Source organism: Suricata suricatta, chromosome 12, assembly GCF_006229205.1.
Source record: "Suricata suricatta isolate VVHF042 chromosome 12, meerkat_22Aug2017_6uvM2_HiC, whole genome shotgun sequence".
Classification (NCBI taxonomy): Eukaryota; Metazoa; Chordata; class Mammalia; order Carnivora; family Herpestidae; genus Suricata; species Suricata suricatta.
The window spans coordinates 40970823-40987931 of record NC_043711.1 but is presented as its reverse complement, the minus strand read 5'-3'; the positions used below and the strand labels follow the sequence as shown (position 1 = coordinate 40987931).

Here is a 17109-nt window from a genome sequence, read left to right as displayed (position 1 = left end):
GGTTTAGAAAAAGACCCTAGGAAATTCTATCCATGTCTTACTCAGAAAGTCAGCTCTTTCAGTTATTCAGTAGTCATTGCCTACATATGCCTTGTTACCATGAAATGCACTGAAAAAGAGGAGCCTACAGATGTCATAAAGATAACGATCAGTTGTATGTTATCCACGTTGTGCCACTGTTGCCAGGCACAGTGCATGTCTTATGGTTGGTATTACATGAATATTTACTGCATTAATACATCAGAATAGAAATAAAGCTATGCTCTTGACTCATGGTGATTCTAATGTGTAGAATTTCAAGTGCTGTCATTTTCATTCTTATGGTGGCTCTCTTACTCCACAGAATGGAGAACATTGACAATGCATTTTAACGAATTCAGACTTGCTTCTTTATTTTATGTTTAAAAATGTAGATCTAACTATCTCAAATTGAAAGCAAAAGTTGTCTCTGTAGGCAAAGTGTATCATGAATGACTGAAATCATGCAAGAGAAAGGGAATATGCCTGAGATTATATTCTGGTTGATCTTGATTCTATTATATGCACTCTCTATTTTTACATCCCTTGGTGTGTGGACACAGCTAGGCCTTAATATCTTCCCACTTTTTAAATAGTTTGAAGATGGAAGAATGGTCTGGAGCAATTCCATCAGTGGCCTTTCTCTTTCTGCCTAATCGTTCTGTAAATCACCAGAGCAGCTGTAGACCAATTAAGTTCAAAAGTGTACAGGTGGTCAAAGGAATGACTTGAAAAATGTATTCTTGTTTTACAGGGCCTTTTGTTTCATAAAAAATTAAAATGGCAACAGCTTTTTAAATTTGGTGTAGAAAATAAAGGTCAAAATAGTCAAAATGAAATAAATAGTCAAATAAAAATATAGCTTGTGTCAGATGTAACCCAATTATATAGAGTAGTTCGCAGGTGTCTCCACTACTACAAATGTTCATAATATAGTTGGAGAAAATTGCTTCCTTCATTTTTTATGACTCTAATGCTAGGACAATCTTTATATATAATGGAAATTCTTTAAGCATCATGAAAACCATGCCATCCCATCTCTGATCCATATCTTTATGTCCTATAACTACTGTTGTAAATCCAAATCAATCTGTATTTTTACTAACTCTTGTTACTTGAGTTTCTATAGCTATCAATAAAGATCAGTGTGTATCAACCCAGAAATCATCCACATGACCACCTAAACAGCCTAGAGCTCATTTTAGAGAAAAACACGGTCTAAGTGAGTGAACTCATATAAGAAGTCATGATGATGATACTTTAGAAATGGCTTTCATGCCTAGAAGGAAATACATGTTTGACTTAATGGCTATTATGTGTCATAGTAGAAGGCTCATATCCCAAATCGTTTCCTCCCTTCCACAAACTCCTACTCATAACACTTTTTCTTTTTTATAATGTTATTTCTTTATTTTGAGAGATAGAGAGAAAGAGAGAGAGAGAGCATGGGCATGGGAAGGGCAGAGAGGGTTGGGGAGAAAGAGAATCCCCAGCAGACTCCACACTGTCAGCACAGAGGCTGATGCGTGGCTCAAACCCACAAACCATGAGTTCATGACCTGAGCCAAAACCAAGAGTCAGACCCTTAACTGACTGAGCCACCTAGTCACCCCACAATTTTTTTTGTATGACTGGTACTGGACTAGGATTTGTGAGGGTTACAGAAAAAAAATCAGAAATTTCCATTCTTTGAGGAAGTGAAAGCCCAAAAAAAGGAGATAAAATATATATATAAATAGCTATAAAGATAATAGGAAACAGTAATGCTGTTTGAGAGGGGCCAAAAAATTTTCTTATGTGTAAAATGACATTATTTATATGGCAGTAGTTTTTTTAGTGAGTACCTATTAAATGAAGAAACAATGGTAGAAGCTAGAGATACATATGAAAAAGACAGACACATTATCTGGTATCATTCATTTTACAATCTATATGAAATGACCAATACTAGACTCATGAATAAATAAAATTATAAATTATGATAGTTAACATAGAGGAAACAAGATATTAATAGAGAATAACCTAGGGACTTATTTTTAGATAGTGTGATCAGAAAACACTTTTCTGAAGGGGCACCATTTCTGAGACATAAAGCAAGAGAAAAGTCGTCCACATAAAAGTCATAAGAAGTATGAAAAAGGAAAGACATTTCCATACAAACATTTGCAAGCAAATGTTCTTAGAAGCATTACTCATTATTCCCGAAAGTGGAGGCAACCTAGATAAATGCCCATTAACTGGTATTATGGGTTAAATTGTGTCCCCCAAAAAAGATATATTGAATATGTAACCCCCCCCCTTGTACTCAAAATATTACCTTATCTGGAAATAGAGTCTTTATAGGTACAATTAATTCAGGTGAAGTCATATCAGAGTATGGTGAATCCTCAATCCAATATGACTGGTATCCTTTTGTACAATGGGAAGACACACAGAGAAAATGTCATGTGGTGACAGAGCAGAGACTGGAGTGACACAGGTGCAAGCCCAGGAACACCAAAGATTGATGGCCACCACCAGAAGCTAGGAGGAGACAAGGGACAATTCTACCTGAAGTGTGAGAGGGGGCGGAGCCCTGTCACCACCTCATATATGACTTTTCCCCTCCAGAACTCTGAGAGAGTACATTTCTTTTTCTTTAAGCCATTCCATTTGTGTCATGTTGTTGGTAATATGACCAGGACATACGTAATAAAATGTGGTAAATCCATAGAGCTGAATACTATCCAGCAATGAAAAGGAATAAACTACTGATATATTCTGCAACATGGATAAACCTTGATCACACTATGCCAAGTGAAAGAGCCCAGATACAAAAGAACGTGGTGTGTAATTCTACCTATATGAAACATCCAGAAAAGGCAAATTATCAGAGACAGCAGATTAGAGGTTGTCTGGGGCTGGATTGGGTTCTGAGGATTGACTATAAATAGACATGAAGGATCATGGGGACATGGAAATGCTGTAAAAAAAAAAAAAAGTGGATTATGGCGGGGCGCCTGGGTGGCTCAGTCGGTTAAGCATCCAACTTTGGCTCAGGTCATGATCTCACGGGTCGTGGGTTTGAGCCCCGCATCAGGCTCTGTGCCGACAGCTCAGAGCCTGGAGCCTTATTTGGATTCTGTGTCTCCATTCTCTCTGTCCCTCCCCAACTCATGCTCTGTTTCTCTCTGTCTTAATAATAAATAAACATTAAAAAACTTATTTAAAAAAGTGGATTATGGCAATGACTTTGCAAGTTGGTAAATTCACTGAAAATCTTTGTACACTCAAAATTGGTCATTTTTGGTATGTAAATTATACCTTAGCAAATGTGGGTATTTTTTTTAAGCAGTAAGGGGAAACAGTAGAGCCCGAATCAAAGAGGTGTTGATGCTATCTGGTCATTAAAGGCCACTGTGGGCTAGAGAGTAGTCCAGACAGAGCAGGGGGAGAAGGATCCTAGAGGAGCAGCCTTTGAGCGTGGGCCTTGATAAGTTGGAGTTTAGGATGAGGAGATGACAAGAAAGGGGATGTTGCACACTGTCTCTGTACTGCAGTGGTATCTCGGTTTCTCAGGACAAGATTGTGTGAGATTTATTTCCTCCTTGGTATATCTTTCAGAGCTGGGTTAAAGAAACCTATTGTGTATGTAATGTTTACAGAAAGAAGAGGCAGGGGGACCACCTGATCACCAGTAAAAGAGCCTTGCCTGTTGGGTTTTAGCATCATTGTCTCATCTCCCTCCCATACATGATACACTGCAATGCAGAATATTTTGATTTCCTGGGAGCATAAAAGACCTCTTTCTCTCAAACCAATTCTTTTTTTAATTAACACTGCTCCTGGAGTACATAGCCACACACACAGAGCACTAAAAGGTGTTAACTTGTTCCTGGGCTGAGAGTCATACTACTGATATTTATGGGACGATGAGTCAACTGTATGGGCTGTTGGTTAGCAAGTTCAGCAGCTATGTGTGAATGCTGTCATTAGCAAGCGCCACTTCTTTACTGGTCCAGCTTTGTGGCAAATGCTTAAAGGAAGGCAAACACAAATTTAAGTGGAAGGGAACTCAGACTGGCCAAAAAGGAAGGAGTGGTTTTGTGTCTGAATCTAGTTTTCCAGTGTTTTTCATTGTGGTGGTGAGAGGCCATAGCAAAAGAGGAATCAGGGACCAAATTTGCAAACTGGAACACCAACTAGTTTGTTGTAAAACTAAAGACAAACTGTTTAAGCCCTTTGAGATTATAGACTTGCTCTCAAAAGGGAGAGATAGATAGAACTGATTTTAATTGGGTTGGGGGGTGTTGTTTATAGTCCTTTTGAGAATAGATTGCTAACTGCAGATCCTCTCTGTAGGAAAGTGTTCATCCATGAATGCCAAGATTAAAAATGCTGAACTGAATTATTTCAAAGGTCCCTTCCAAATCTAATCTTCCCTGTCATTCTATGAAAGGAAAAAAATCAAAGTTATGTTCAACTTTGCACTTTTGACGAAATACCTCACAGCAAACCTAGCTGAACATTTATATTATCTCACAGTGTTGATTTTCTTTTTTGCACTTTAAGGAACTCTCCTTGATGCTTCCCAAACATTAAAGCTGCTGATGAAAACGGTCATCTCTACCAAATGAGTGGAATCATTTCTCTCTCTTATTATACCTATCCCCATCCATTCCTTGCTCTTACCTTTTCTTCTGAATCCCTCAGTCTTTTTTCGTATAATTATGGAAAGCCTAAAGGAGACATGAAATGGAGGGTCCTATCGTTTCTTAGTATGTTAGGTAATTACAAACTTTATATTGGCACAGCTGAATCAGAGAGCATGGAAAAGGACTAGAAATTGGAAAGAAATAAATGTATTTGATCAGTGGGAAATGGGGTCAAGAATGTATTGATAAGTGGGGTACTTGGGTGGCTCAGTCGGTTGAGTGTCCAACTTGAACTCATGTCATGGTCTCTCATGGCTAGTGAATTTGAGCCCCTCATTGGGTTCTGTGCTGACAGCTCAGACCCTGGAACCTGCTTCAGATTCTGTGACTCCATTTCTTTCTGCTCCTACCCGGCTCATGCTCACTTGCTTGCTCTCTTTTTCTGTCTTTCTCTATCTCTCTCTCTCTCTCTCTCTCTCTCTCTCTCTCTCTCTCTCAAAAATAAACAATTTTTTAAAAATTTAAAATGAGAATGTATTGATAAGAAATAATTGACAAGATTTTAGTTATAAAGTTTGGACTTAGTTTGTTAGGTTATGTTACTGTGGCCATGATTGTACATTTTCTAGGATATAGAAAAGTGGGAAAATACGATCTTAATGTCAGCATGACTTTGGGGGAATGGATATGATTTCAAAACTGTTTTCTATGTTACTTCCTACTGTCCTTTTTACACTGGTTCAGAATATAATTGTACTGGCATTTGATGTTACTTTCTCTGTACCTATTTGTAATTAATTCAGATTGGTATTGGAAGTGAATGATAAAGAAATTCATAGTCACAAACTGATTACTCAGAATTTTTTCTTATATAGACATACTGGAGTATACAAGTATTTTGGTAAAGTCTTTAAACTTTTTCTGCAATATGTTTTCAAAAAGATCATTTATATGATTTCCCTGGTGACTCGGACTTTTTCTCTTCCCTCCTGTCTTGGTCCATGACTGCCTTTAAAAGAAGATTTTTCGAGAAGTAAAGTTGTATGCACAGAGAATTCGTTCCTAGGCAGATGGTGTGGCACCGTGACACAGAATTTCCCCTAGCAGTAACTGGGAGAAGAGCCACAACTCAAGGCTGGTTAGAGAGAGACTGCTATGAATGAAGGAATTAATTGTGCACATAATGATGTATGAGAGCATCCCGAATTAACAGGAAAACACTTATGTATGTTTTAAAAGAGCTTCAAAGACTTGGTCCCTTTGTTTATTCACAGGGGTGATGGGTGAATACGAGCCAAAAATAGAAGTGCAGTTCCCAGAAACAGTGCCGACCGCCAAGGGAACAACAGTGAAGCTGGAATGCTTTGCCTTGGGAAAGTAAGTTCTGGTTTCGCTTCCATCTCCTCCCTTCAGCCAGCATGGGAGTAGAATTTTATTTATTTATTTTGTTCGCGGTGTTGCCTTCTGAGGTGACTGAAAAGCAAGTCAGGCCTTTCTTTTTGTAATTCTATGTGTGCATCTTTGATTCTGCCCTCTCCCCATGGAGAGGGTGCATGTAATGGTACAAAGGGAATTAGGTGCCACAGTTGACATGGCCACAAAGGAGAGGAGAATGGGCAATTCTGAAAAAGTATTTTCTTCTATTATTGTGACCTGTAATGTGCACGCTGTCTAACCCAGAATGACAGGAAAACAATGGCCTTCATTTGAGGTACACTCAAGCTGACTATTTAGAAAAATATGGACTTTCAGTCTGGCCTGAATTTGCAGAGGATGCATCAAACTTTTCTTGAATTTCTTTTTAAATTGCCAGTCTCTTCTCTCTACTTTGGATTTTCTTCTCTGGCTAAAAGATAGAAAAGAACTTATATTTTTTAAGAGAGTCTCTCTTTATGGACTCACCTGAAAATTATTCACAACTTTAGTATTAAAGTCTGTGGAATGATAGATAAGCCTACTTGGGATCCAGTTAACCTTCCCATAGAGACTCTCTCAGCGTGCATAAAGAAAATGGAAAAACAGATTGGTCAAGATTTCCCCAGTAACCCTAAAAAAAAGGTTTGGCATAAATGGTACATACTGTCCTCCAAAATGAGAATTTTTAGATCGTCTATGGATTTTACTGATTGATGTAAATCTCTATACCCAGCCCCCGCCCCCGCTAACTCCCTGCTAACTCCCCCTCCTCCTCCTGCACCCTGGTCTCTGCCAGGGCAACAGCGCTCGCTGGTGCCCAACCCCGATGTCAGTATGTGATCTGTTTCTGTGCATTTTTTGGGTTTACAGCAACCATGGAAGAAAGAAATCTCTTTTCATCCTGTATTTTCAGCTCTAATAAGAAGATTCTTTCGATGTCCATGTTTTTAAGTCAGGGCAGTATAAGTTGCACCAGAATCTTTACTTTGGTAGCGTACATACAGTGATAAATTTTTATGTCCCTGATTTTAAATTATGACATATCTGTAGGACTGAACACTATACAGACATTAAAAGTCAAATTGTAAAACAACATATGAGAAATAGAAAGTACCCATAATTTATTGCTAAAAGACTAAAACCAGCAGTATTGCCTGGCCCCATTTTTTAGTTTAAATACATACATTGGGAAACACATCCAGGTAAAGGTGAAAGCAGGTTAACTGGGTAGGCTAGGTATAAATTTGGCAAACAATGCAAGGTGACACCTCAAAAAATCTTTTTTTTTTTTTGAAGAAAGATCAAAATTCTCATTGTTCATACTTCAAAGGGGGTATGAGTTAAACTCTATTCATACTGCCTGAATGGCACTGGAATAAAAACAAAAGACCAAAATTGGGCTCGTCCAGTCTCCACAGAAGTGTTTGGGTGTGCACATCCAGCTGCCAAGATACATCATCACTGCCCCCTTAAGATCAGGCAGACTATGTCTAAGTACAGTTATTTGTAAAGGCACGTATTAAGTGTGTATCTCATTAAATGTAAAGGCACCCATAATGTACTTTTGAGAGAGCCTTTCTGCATTTATAGTTAGTGTCTCTTGAATGAACTTAAATTGTTCTAAAACAAGTATAGTAGAATTGATGGCTTTAATTTTTTAAATACCATCTCAGATTTTCCAGAGAAGATTAGCAAGTCTTTAGCCTAATTACTTCTCTGTGTGTGTGTTTGTGAAAAATAAATAAGTAAATAATTGTATCCCCTGGTAGGAAGATGCAGTCTTAGAAGCTGTGATTAGCTTGCTAAACCATTGATTTGCAGACTCAATGATGCCCTCCTTGCAATTTCCGGCTGTTGGATGATAGATGCCATGAGAGTACATAGAGACCCCACAGATGGCTGCTTTTCTTATCTTACTATTTTAAGTCAAATTTCCCTAAACCACTGTCCTAGTGAACTGCTATTATCAGTTGGTAAAATTCTGGAGGGAATGTCCCAGGAGACAGAAAGTAGAAGCTGCCAGTTTCTTATTGCCTAACCCTTGAAATTGACACAGCATCACTTCTGTCTTATTTCAATAATCAAAGTAGTCAAACAACGCAGCAGGTTCAAGACAGAAGAGGGCCTGTACCTTGTATGGGAGGACTGTGAACGAATTTGCAGCCCTCTTTAGTCCGACACATTTGTGCATGGACATTTTTATTTTTGTATTTATGATTTGGAAAAAAAAGAACAGTTATACTAAAAAAATATAACAAGCATATTTAAGTGTTTTTATTTTAGTGATACTATTTTTACCTTATTTAAGAAAGGTGATTTGGTTCTAAGAAAAACACTTAATATATAGTAGCACTAGAAATGTGGATATGGCTAAAATAATAATAGTGATACATGAATGAATGAAGCTTGGGGAATCCTGTTTAAGGCAAGCGTATAAGCTTAGAACCAAGAAGGAAGATGTTATGGGAAGCATAGGTTCAAGTAAAAGATATATTTTTCTCTCATTTGATTCACTCCTTTTTCTTCTATCAGTCCAGTACCTACTATTATTTGGAGAAGAGCTGATGGAAAGCCTATAGCAAGGAAAGCCAGAAGACACAAGTCAAATGGAATTCTGGAAATCCCCAACTTTCAGCAGGAGGATGCTGGTTTATATGAATGTGTGGCTGAAAATTCAAGAGGGAAAAATGTAGCAAGGGGACAGTTGACTTTTTATGGTAAGTTTGCCTTTCCACTTTATCATTTGTAATGCAGCAGACCTGGTGTGAAAAGCATAAACAAAGAGGCTTGCATTCAGACTTTTCAGAAAAGATTGTTTAGAATAGGACTGTGTTAAACCCTTGGTTTGCTGCTAATTAGCATTCCCTGGGTGATTCTGGGTGTGGAGAGTGAGGGTGGGGGGCAAAGATGTTGACGGAGCAGAGAGGAAGAAATTAGGCTGAGGTGTCTGGGAGACGGATATTAGTGTGAACGCACTTGCAAAGGAACTGTTTTTCCTCCTGCCATTAAGCTGTAAACTTGACACAGGAAACATTTTGTTATTCCTTCTTCCTGATTTATTTTTTTAAAGCTATATGCTTTTCTTCCTTTGAATTTTGATTTGGGGCTCATGTTAATTCTTTGTAATTGCTCCTATTTGATAGCAGTTTAATGTGGTACCATGAACATTTCAAAATGCACACTCCCCAAATTTAGTTATCAGAGTGGAGCGTGACAAATCTCTCTCACCCCAAAGACTTTATGTGCAGCTGCTCCTATTCCAATCAAATCATCGGCATTGATCCAACATAATATAAATGTAAAACTGCTAGCACGTGGTCAATTTAGCCAATCTTGGAAACCCTGTTAGGGTATCAATTTGAAATCCAGAAAGGAATTTCACTGGATAGGATACGCACTTTGAAGGCAAATAGAGTTCTGCCAAATTGGAACATGCCTGAATCCCATCTTTCTGGGCATTGAAAATAAATATTATAGGTTGATAATTATTCCAAAATGGTTTAAATACACAACAATGTGTATTAAAATACTGTGAATAGCTCTTCAGGGGCAAGTTGTAGCAAAAGTTTTAAATGTTCTTATTTTTTGCAATAACAGATGCCACAAAAGTCTATTTATTTGATCAGTTCTTCTTCCAAAGCATTTTGGTTTTAGGATGTAGCCAGAGATTTTACTCATTAGTCATAAAAGGTTCTTTAGAAACATGATTGGAAACTGAGCGGAGATTTCAAGCATCAGCTAGTTTGCAGAGAACTCTCTCACATGACCCTCAGCATTTGGTATTCACATGCCTGATGTATCCGGGGTGGCAAAAGAGCCCACAAGGTTCTAGAAGGTAATTTACATGATGACCTGGACAACAGTTGTTTGAATACATTTGCACACTTCTTTAATCATCTTTCTTCAGCATTTATAAAGAACTAATTCTACTCAAGCCAAATGACAGACTTGATATTTATTTGATCTTTGCTTTTTCTTAAACTGTGATAGTTGATGCCTTACTTGATTGGTTGAAAAGCAAAAGACATTAACTGATGGAAAAAACATAGCACCAAGTGTTACACATTTGTTTAGTGATCTACTATTGAAGTATTTTTCAAGTGTTTAGTGTACATTTTTCTCAGCAGTGTAATAATTTTTCCTTATATGTCAGGTAAAGACAAACTGAAAATAGGTAAATGGCCAATGTTTTTTTCTTTTTTATTAGCTTAATACACTTTTCAGTTCAGCTATGGTTGTTCCCAAGTGTTATTTGAGTTGCTCAACTAATTGAATACAGTTATTTTCACTGTTGTGTTTTCTTTTTTTTTATCATCCTTATTTTAAATTTTTATTTTTAACATTTATTTATTTTTGAGAGACAGAGATAGACAGATCATGAGCAGGGGAGGGGCAGAGAGAGACGAACACATAGAGCCGGAAGCAGGCTCCAGGCTCTGAGCTACCTGTCAACACAGAGCCTGATGCAGGGCTCGAACCCACAAACTGTGAGATCACAACCTGGGCCAAAGTCAGATGCTCAACTGACTGAGCCACCCAGGAGCCCCTGTTGTGGTTTTCTTTTAAGTGAAATATCTGTTTTCAGTATGTTATGAAGGTATGAAATGTTCTGTAACCAGGAGTGAACATAGTACTTCCTAGTGGGTCAAAGTTTTCCTCCACTGGAAAAAGAGTACTACTCCAGACTTACTGTTCTAGAGAATCAAATTTGTCATTGGTCCTCAGCCTTGTGCAGTAAAATGTGTTTTTTTTTTTCTCCAGGAATCCTGCCCTGGAGATGAAAATCAGATTCTAACAGTGTTTCCCTTTCATTTAAATGGAGTTATCTGTATCCAAGCATGAGGGAAAAAGCAGAATGAAATTTGCCTGCTTTCTGTAGATAACTCAGCTTTTTTCTCAGTTGTCAACCACCCTTGGTGTTAGAAGCTTGTCAGATCAGTTGACTTTAATAGTGTTTGGCTGTTGCATCTACATTTATTCTTTTGTTTTTCCTCAACTAGCATATCAGTGACACAGAAATTATCGAACTGTTTTCATTGTCACAGGAGAGATTAATTATACAAAAGTGCTTGACTGTCATCTTTTTTCCTCTCATTTTTTTGGTCTCTGTTCAGTTTTCCCAATACTGAGTTCCTAATATCCAGCTGTCCAGATCTCCAATTTAAATGAGTTATTATAATTAAAATCACTACATAGATCACAAAAGGGGAGAAAATAGCCCCAGTCACTTGTCCATGAATGTTCTGCCTTTGTTGACAGAGAATTTCTTACGACATTAAGATGTGCGATGCTCAGGGATTATAAACCATGGGTTGAGTTTAGAAACGTGTGTCTGTTTTTTCCAAGCTGTCACATTCCATTCATCAAAGTCTCCACATCACCCATAGGTGGGCTAACTTCTGATCTGGCTTAGCAAAATGGCAATTTTTCTCATCTTACACTGGAACAATTTAACCTTCCTCCCATCCTGGGCATTAGTCCTTTGCTTCCATCTTCCCTGTATCAGAATGATGGAAGCCTCTATTCCCAGTCTGTGGGCTCCCACTGTAGCTGTGTCTTTAGTTTTGCATGTGCTACTCATATTTGAGATATGTGAAGAATTAAAACTAGTTCAGATATAGCACATTTTACCCTACCCTGTCTTCCCATTTTATTTTTGCCTTGATTTATACTTGACCAGAGTGGTCTAATCTTTGTTCTGTTTTTGAGTATGGTTGACACAAAATGTGACATTAGTTTCAGGTGTACAAAATAGTGACTGGATAAGTTTATACATTATGCAGTGTGGTCTCATTTTAATCTGCTCTTTCAAACATCTTTCAACATAAAAAACTTTTTACAAATATATAATTTTCAAGAGTAAAATACAATGGATCTTTGTTGCTAAAGGTAGAAATTTTCCATAGTGATTTTAATATATTACTAATTCAACAAATTTGGTTTTCATTGCCTACCATATGTTGGCACACCCCTATGAATGGAGTGGGGCCCAGCAGCATGGGCAGTGAAAGAATTCACTGAAGAGAGAACAAAGGAGGTGGAAGTCTGTAGAATACACTGCATGGGAGCAGACGGCAGGACAGCAAAGGAAAGGCTGTCCAGGAGGTTGCAGACTGGAGGGGCTATGGTTATAGGGCAGAGTGGGGGAATATGGAGAATGCATGGAACTTTTTAGTAGTCTTTTTAGTAGTCTTAGGAACTGTGCCTGGTTGTAGTTGGTTGGTTAGAGCCTCTGGCTCTTTTGAGGAGTTTGCTTATGAGACCATTTGCATTCAGCTTGGTGCTCACTTTGAGCCCTTTTGCATTGATCAAGTTCCCATTACTCAATCCTGTTGCCTTAAAGAGGCCTCTGCACATATAGCAGACCTTGGTAGGCAGTAGGGTTGTAGGACAAATCTCTGCCCTCAAAGGGCTTATAGTTTACTAGAAGTTGAAAGATAATATACTATTAAGCAAACAAATGAACTAGAAAATTTCATATTGTGATAAGAATTATGATGAAAATAATTAGTCTGATGTGACAGAAAAGAAAACTAGGAGCAGGGAAAAGCCTTCATAAGATAAGGTCATCAGGGAAGACTAGTCTGAGAATTGAACCCTGAGCCAAAACCTGAAGGATGAGAAAGAGCCAGCCTTTCGAGGGAAGCACATTCCAGGCAGAGGGAAGGAATTGCAAAGGCCCTGAGACAGGAAACTACTTGACATGTTTGAGCCGCATCCAGGAAGCCAGGATAACTAAATCATGGTGAGAAAGGGCAAAAGTATTGAAATGTAGGAGAGCAACAGATTGTGCAGTACTTTATAAACCAGACACAGAGTTTGGATTTTATTCTGTGTATAAAGGGAAACCACTGGAAGATTTTAAGCAGAGGAATGACTCAATATGATTCATGTCTTTAGAAGACCACAGTTGTTGCTTTGTGGTGAATAGATGATGGGGAACCCAGAGCAAACACAGGACAACCTGTCAGGGAGCCATCTAGGTGAGAGACGACAGTGGCTAGGACTCAAGAAAGGAAAATAAATTGAGAGACTTGGAATATATTTTGGAAGTAGAACCAGGAAAAGACATTCTCATTCTTATAAACGCAGTTTGTAGATGGAACTGATTGCCAAAGAGTTTAGGTAGTGGATGTTAAGTTTCCATAGTAAGACACAGAGCTAAGTGCCAAATGCCATGCTTCCTTCATCTTGGAGGTTCTTGTACTTCAGTGTGCTTCAGAATAACATGGAAAATGTATTAAAATGCTGAAATTGGGCCCTACCTCCAAAGATCCTGATTCTGTAGGGCTGGGGTGGGACCTGAGAATGTGCATTGTTAAAAAGTTGTACTTCAGTAATGCTGATGCAGTTTGTCTAGACTCTACATTGTGTGAACCATAACTCTGTGCTAAGCTGTCTGCAAGTGGTAGAGTGAAGCTGAGTTTAAATCACACACAGGCAAAGGTGTTCTGGTTCTCTACAAAGCATACAGCTCACTGTCACATCAGGCATTGTAGCCCGTCTACACAGACAAAGTAGAATGAAAGTGTTAAAGTAGTTATCTTTGAAGAAGGGAAAGGAAAGTATAAAATGGACTTAATTCACCTGATAATTACTCATTTTTCTACCTCATTGTGTCTGTATAGTCACTTTTTTTTCACAAATAGACCAATGGTATTATAGTCATCATTTAGAAGAATGAAGTGTGAACTAAAAGAACCTGATATTTAATAGCTTTTGTATAATTCCTTCTATATGTAACAGGTGTTAAGAGAGTAAAATCATCTGCACCATTAGGAAATAGACAATATAATATTTGAGCAGGCTGTAATTTCATGGAACCCTGTCACATTTGGGCTAGAAGTAACTATTGGGGCCAACCTCTTGGTTTTTATAAGTAAAGAAAATAAAGCCCAGAGACATGAAATAACGTACCCAAGATCTCACAGTGAGTAAGAATCAGAGCTATGAGTAGAACTGCTCTTTCTGTTCTACTGCACATGTTATTTTTCCTGCTAATAAGACATTATAATATGGTAGGTAGGGGGAAAATCCATTAATCATCCAGATACTTTTTCTGTATATTTTCCCACAAACGGTGTCATAGATGAAAACATCCAGATAAATAATTCACTTTATTTCTTCTTATTTTCTAATATAATTAACTGATTGAGTCTGAAAGAACTCTTTTTATTCTCCTTTCCAAATTATATATATAGCTATATGTCTAGACCTTGTATGCTATGTTCCTTTGGTTCAGGTGACAAACCTGTAGGCTTGTTGGCTCTGCAAACAGTGTTTGAGTATCTCTAAGGTCATCAACAAGTGAATGGAGAAGTATCATGCAGCACAGCATACGAATTTCCCTCTGGATATGCTACGTACATGTGGTCACTAGATAATATTCAGCCCTGCAAAGTGGCTTAAAGGACATAGTGACCAAAACATGAACACAACAGATAAGCTAATTTTGCAGTAGAGCAAGAGTCAGCTTTATTGTCCTGGACAGAACTGATATTGAGACTCTCAATTTTCCTCAGCATCACTAAAGTCAACAATTTTTGTTTCCTTCTCTCTGTCTGGTAGTTCCATTAAAATGGCTTGCTGAAAATTTCAAGAGGTACATACTGAGAACATACTGTAAATAATGATCAGTGGAAAGTAATATAGAAGTGGAGACACAAGGTCCTTACCCCCAAGAGAAGCTTCAGACTAGGGAAAGAAAAAGTCTTATCAAGGACAATATATTGAAATTTAATTCAAAACCTTCACTCTTTATCACCATAGAATGCAGAGGTACATTTTTTATCCAGCAAGGAATACTGTTTAAATATACTTGTAGCAAGTTTTACATAGTAGATTCATTTACCTGAAAGTTTCTGTGCTTATCTAAGGTAGGGATTCTCAAACTTTCAATTTTATGACTCTTTTCACCCTTAAAAATTATTAAATACTCCAAAGGATTTTTTACCAATATCTAGCAATATATCCCATATTAAAAAATTAAAACAGAATTTATTTTAGTACTTTATTTTAAAATGACATGTTAAGATAATTAACGTAGTTTAAGAAAACTGATTATATTTTTCCACAGAGAAACTAATAAGAAAAGGGGCATTGCTTATGTGATTGCAAATCTCTTTCACCGTTATCTTAAGAGAAGAAAGCTGGACTCTTACGTGTGCTGCCATGTCCAGTCAGTCATGATGTATTGTTTTGGTTGAAGTATATGAAGAAAATCTCATACAGCTGGGTAGTTAGAAAGAAAAGATCTCCTGGGATCTCTGAAAGAGACCTGGGGAATCCCAGTGGTCCACAGGCCACACATTGAGAAACACAAGTCCAAAAAATGCTCACATCACCACTGATGGTAAGGTTGTACATGTTTTGAGAACCTATAGATAGACCATGAGTATTGGAGACAAGCAGGCCTGCATCCCCATGCTAACTGGACCACTTTCTGAAATGAGGCCTTACTATTCCTAGGCCTTATCTGTAAAATGAGGATAATTCCACTTAACCTGCAGGTTATTATGGGGTTGAGAAACAACATATATAAAGTGATGCTGAGGAGATACCCCATAAATATACATAGTGTCAGGGCTTGGTAGTATTTTGCTCAACAGGTAAATTTTGCTCAGAAGGAGATGGAAGGGATAAATTCAACCCAGTAAGCGCAGATTCTAAGAATAACTAGGTAGTGATTAAGTTGAAAATTAGAGGGAAATTAATCCATGTTAGGCTAGAATAGTAGCTTGTTTTTTGTGGGCAGAAGTGGGCTTAGTGAACCAGCTATAAGGCCTTACAAAAACAATACAAGTGATGGCACAAAACAGACTATGCCAAATGAACTGTATGTGTTCAGAAGAACTGTGATTGGCAAATCAGGGAAGGCTTCATGGAGGAGCTGTTTCTTCAGAGTAAAATCAGGTTAGGAATGGAGGGAAAGGAAATATTCCAAAAAGACAAAAAAGTAAAAACAAAGGTATGAGGAAGAACTGACTTTTGGACTTAAGGATAAATAAGACCTTTATTTGACAGGAGCTACATGTTTGCTGGGCAGTTAGAGAGAAAGTAAGAGAACTGGGTAGAACAAGATGACAGAGTACTTTAAATATTAGCCTAAAAATATGAAATGATGGTAGTGTTCTCTTAGTATGTTTAGCATTACAGTGTGCAAAGCACATTCACAAATCTTGCCCATTATCTCATACAAGAGATTATTTCCTATAATCGCATCTGTTGTGTTTATTAGTGAATATCTATTAATGGAAATATGCTTGCTTTTGGTTGCCTTCACAGAGTCAGCTTTTATCTTTTGTGCAGAATTTATCATTGTTACCTATGAGAGTCTTGCCCTGATGGTATTTCCATTTCCAGAAGCAAAAGTACAGTACAAAAGTGAAGATACCCTAAATAGGAGTGTCTGAGTGAAGCACAGATTAACAGAGAACCTGGGAGACCCAAGAAATCAGTTCAAGATACAATCTCTCAAGACTTCGCATACTAAAGTTAGAAGAGACTTTGGACACTATCAAGTCCAGCCTCTCCTCAATTTAAATGTAGAAAGAAACTTTATTTTTTTTCTTTTTTTTTTCCTCCTACAGCACTTTATTTTTTTTAATATAACACAATTTATTTTTTTAACGTATGCAATTATTTTCCGTCATTTACAATACAGTAGTTACAATGACACTCCAAACAGAAAAGCAAAGTAAAAAATCAAAACCCCAACTTCTATTTCATGTAATTAGACTTATACAGAAATTAGAAGGTTAAGTAACAACTAGTTAATCACCTAATTTCACAGCTGTCTGAAGTGGCAATTGTTATATAGCAGCTTATCTATGATACATTCAAGATACATGATACAATTTATTACTTGCCCATAAGCTAAAACACAGCCTGCTTAGTACCTTTCCTTAAATTCCACCTCTATACTACAGTATACTTGAGGTGCATGCAAAAAAGTAGCTACCTTTTATATAGGAAATGGATGATTAAGTAAAAGCAACTTCAATTAAACATAACCACCCCCACCACCAAAAAAAGAAGAGAA

At 37.5% G+C, this 17109-nt stretch overlaps 1 protein-coding gene across 1 annotated transcript in view; it reads left to right on the top strand.

Annotated features, from left to right (window-relative positions):
• Window positions 1-17109, top strand: part of CNTN4 (contactin 4) — a 474897-nt gene that overhangs the window by 304240 nt on the left and 153548 nt on the right. Inside the window, exons 7-8 of the mRNA XM_029918576.1 lie at window positions 5927-6029; window positions 8601-8785. Coding sequence (XP_029774436.1) covers window positions 5927-6029; window positions 8601-8785 — 288 coding nt within the window. The remainder of the gene's footprint in view (window positions 1-5926; window positions 6030-8600; window positions 8786-17109) is intronic.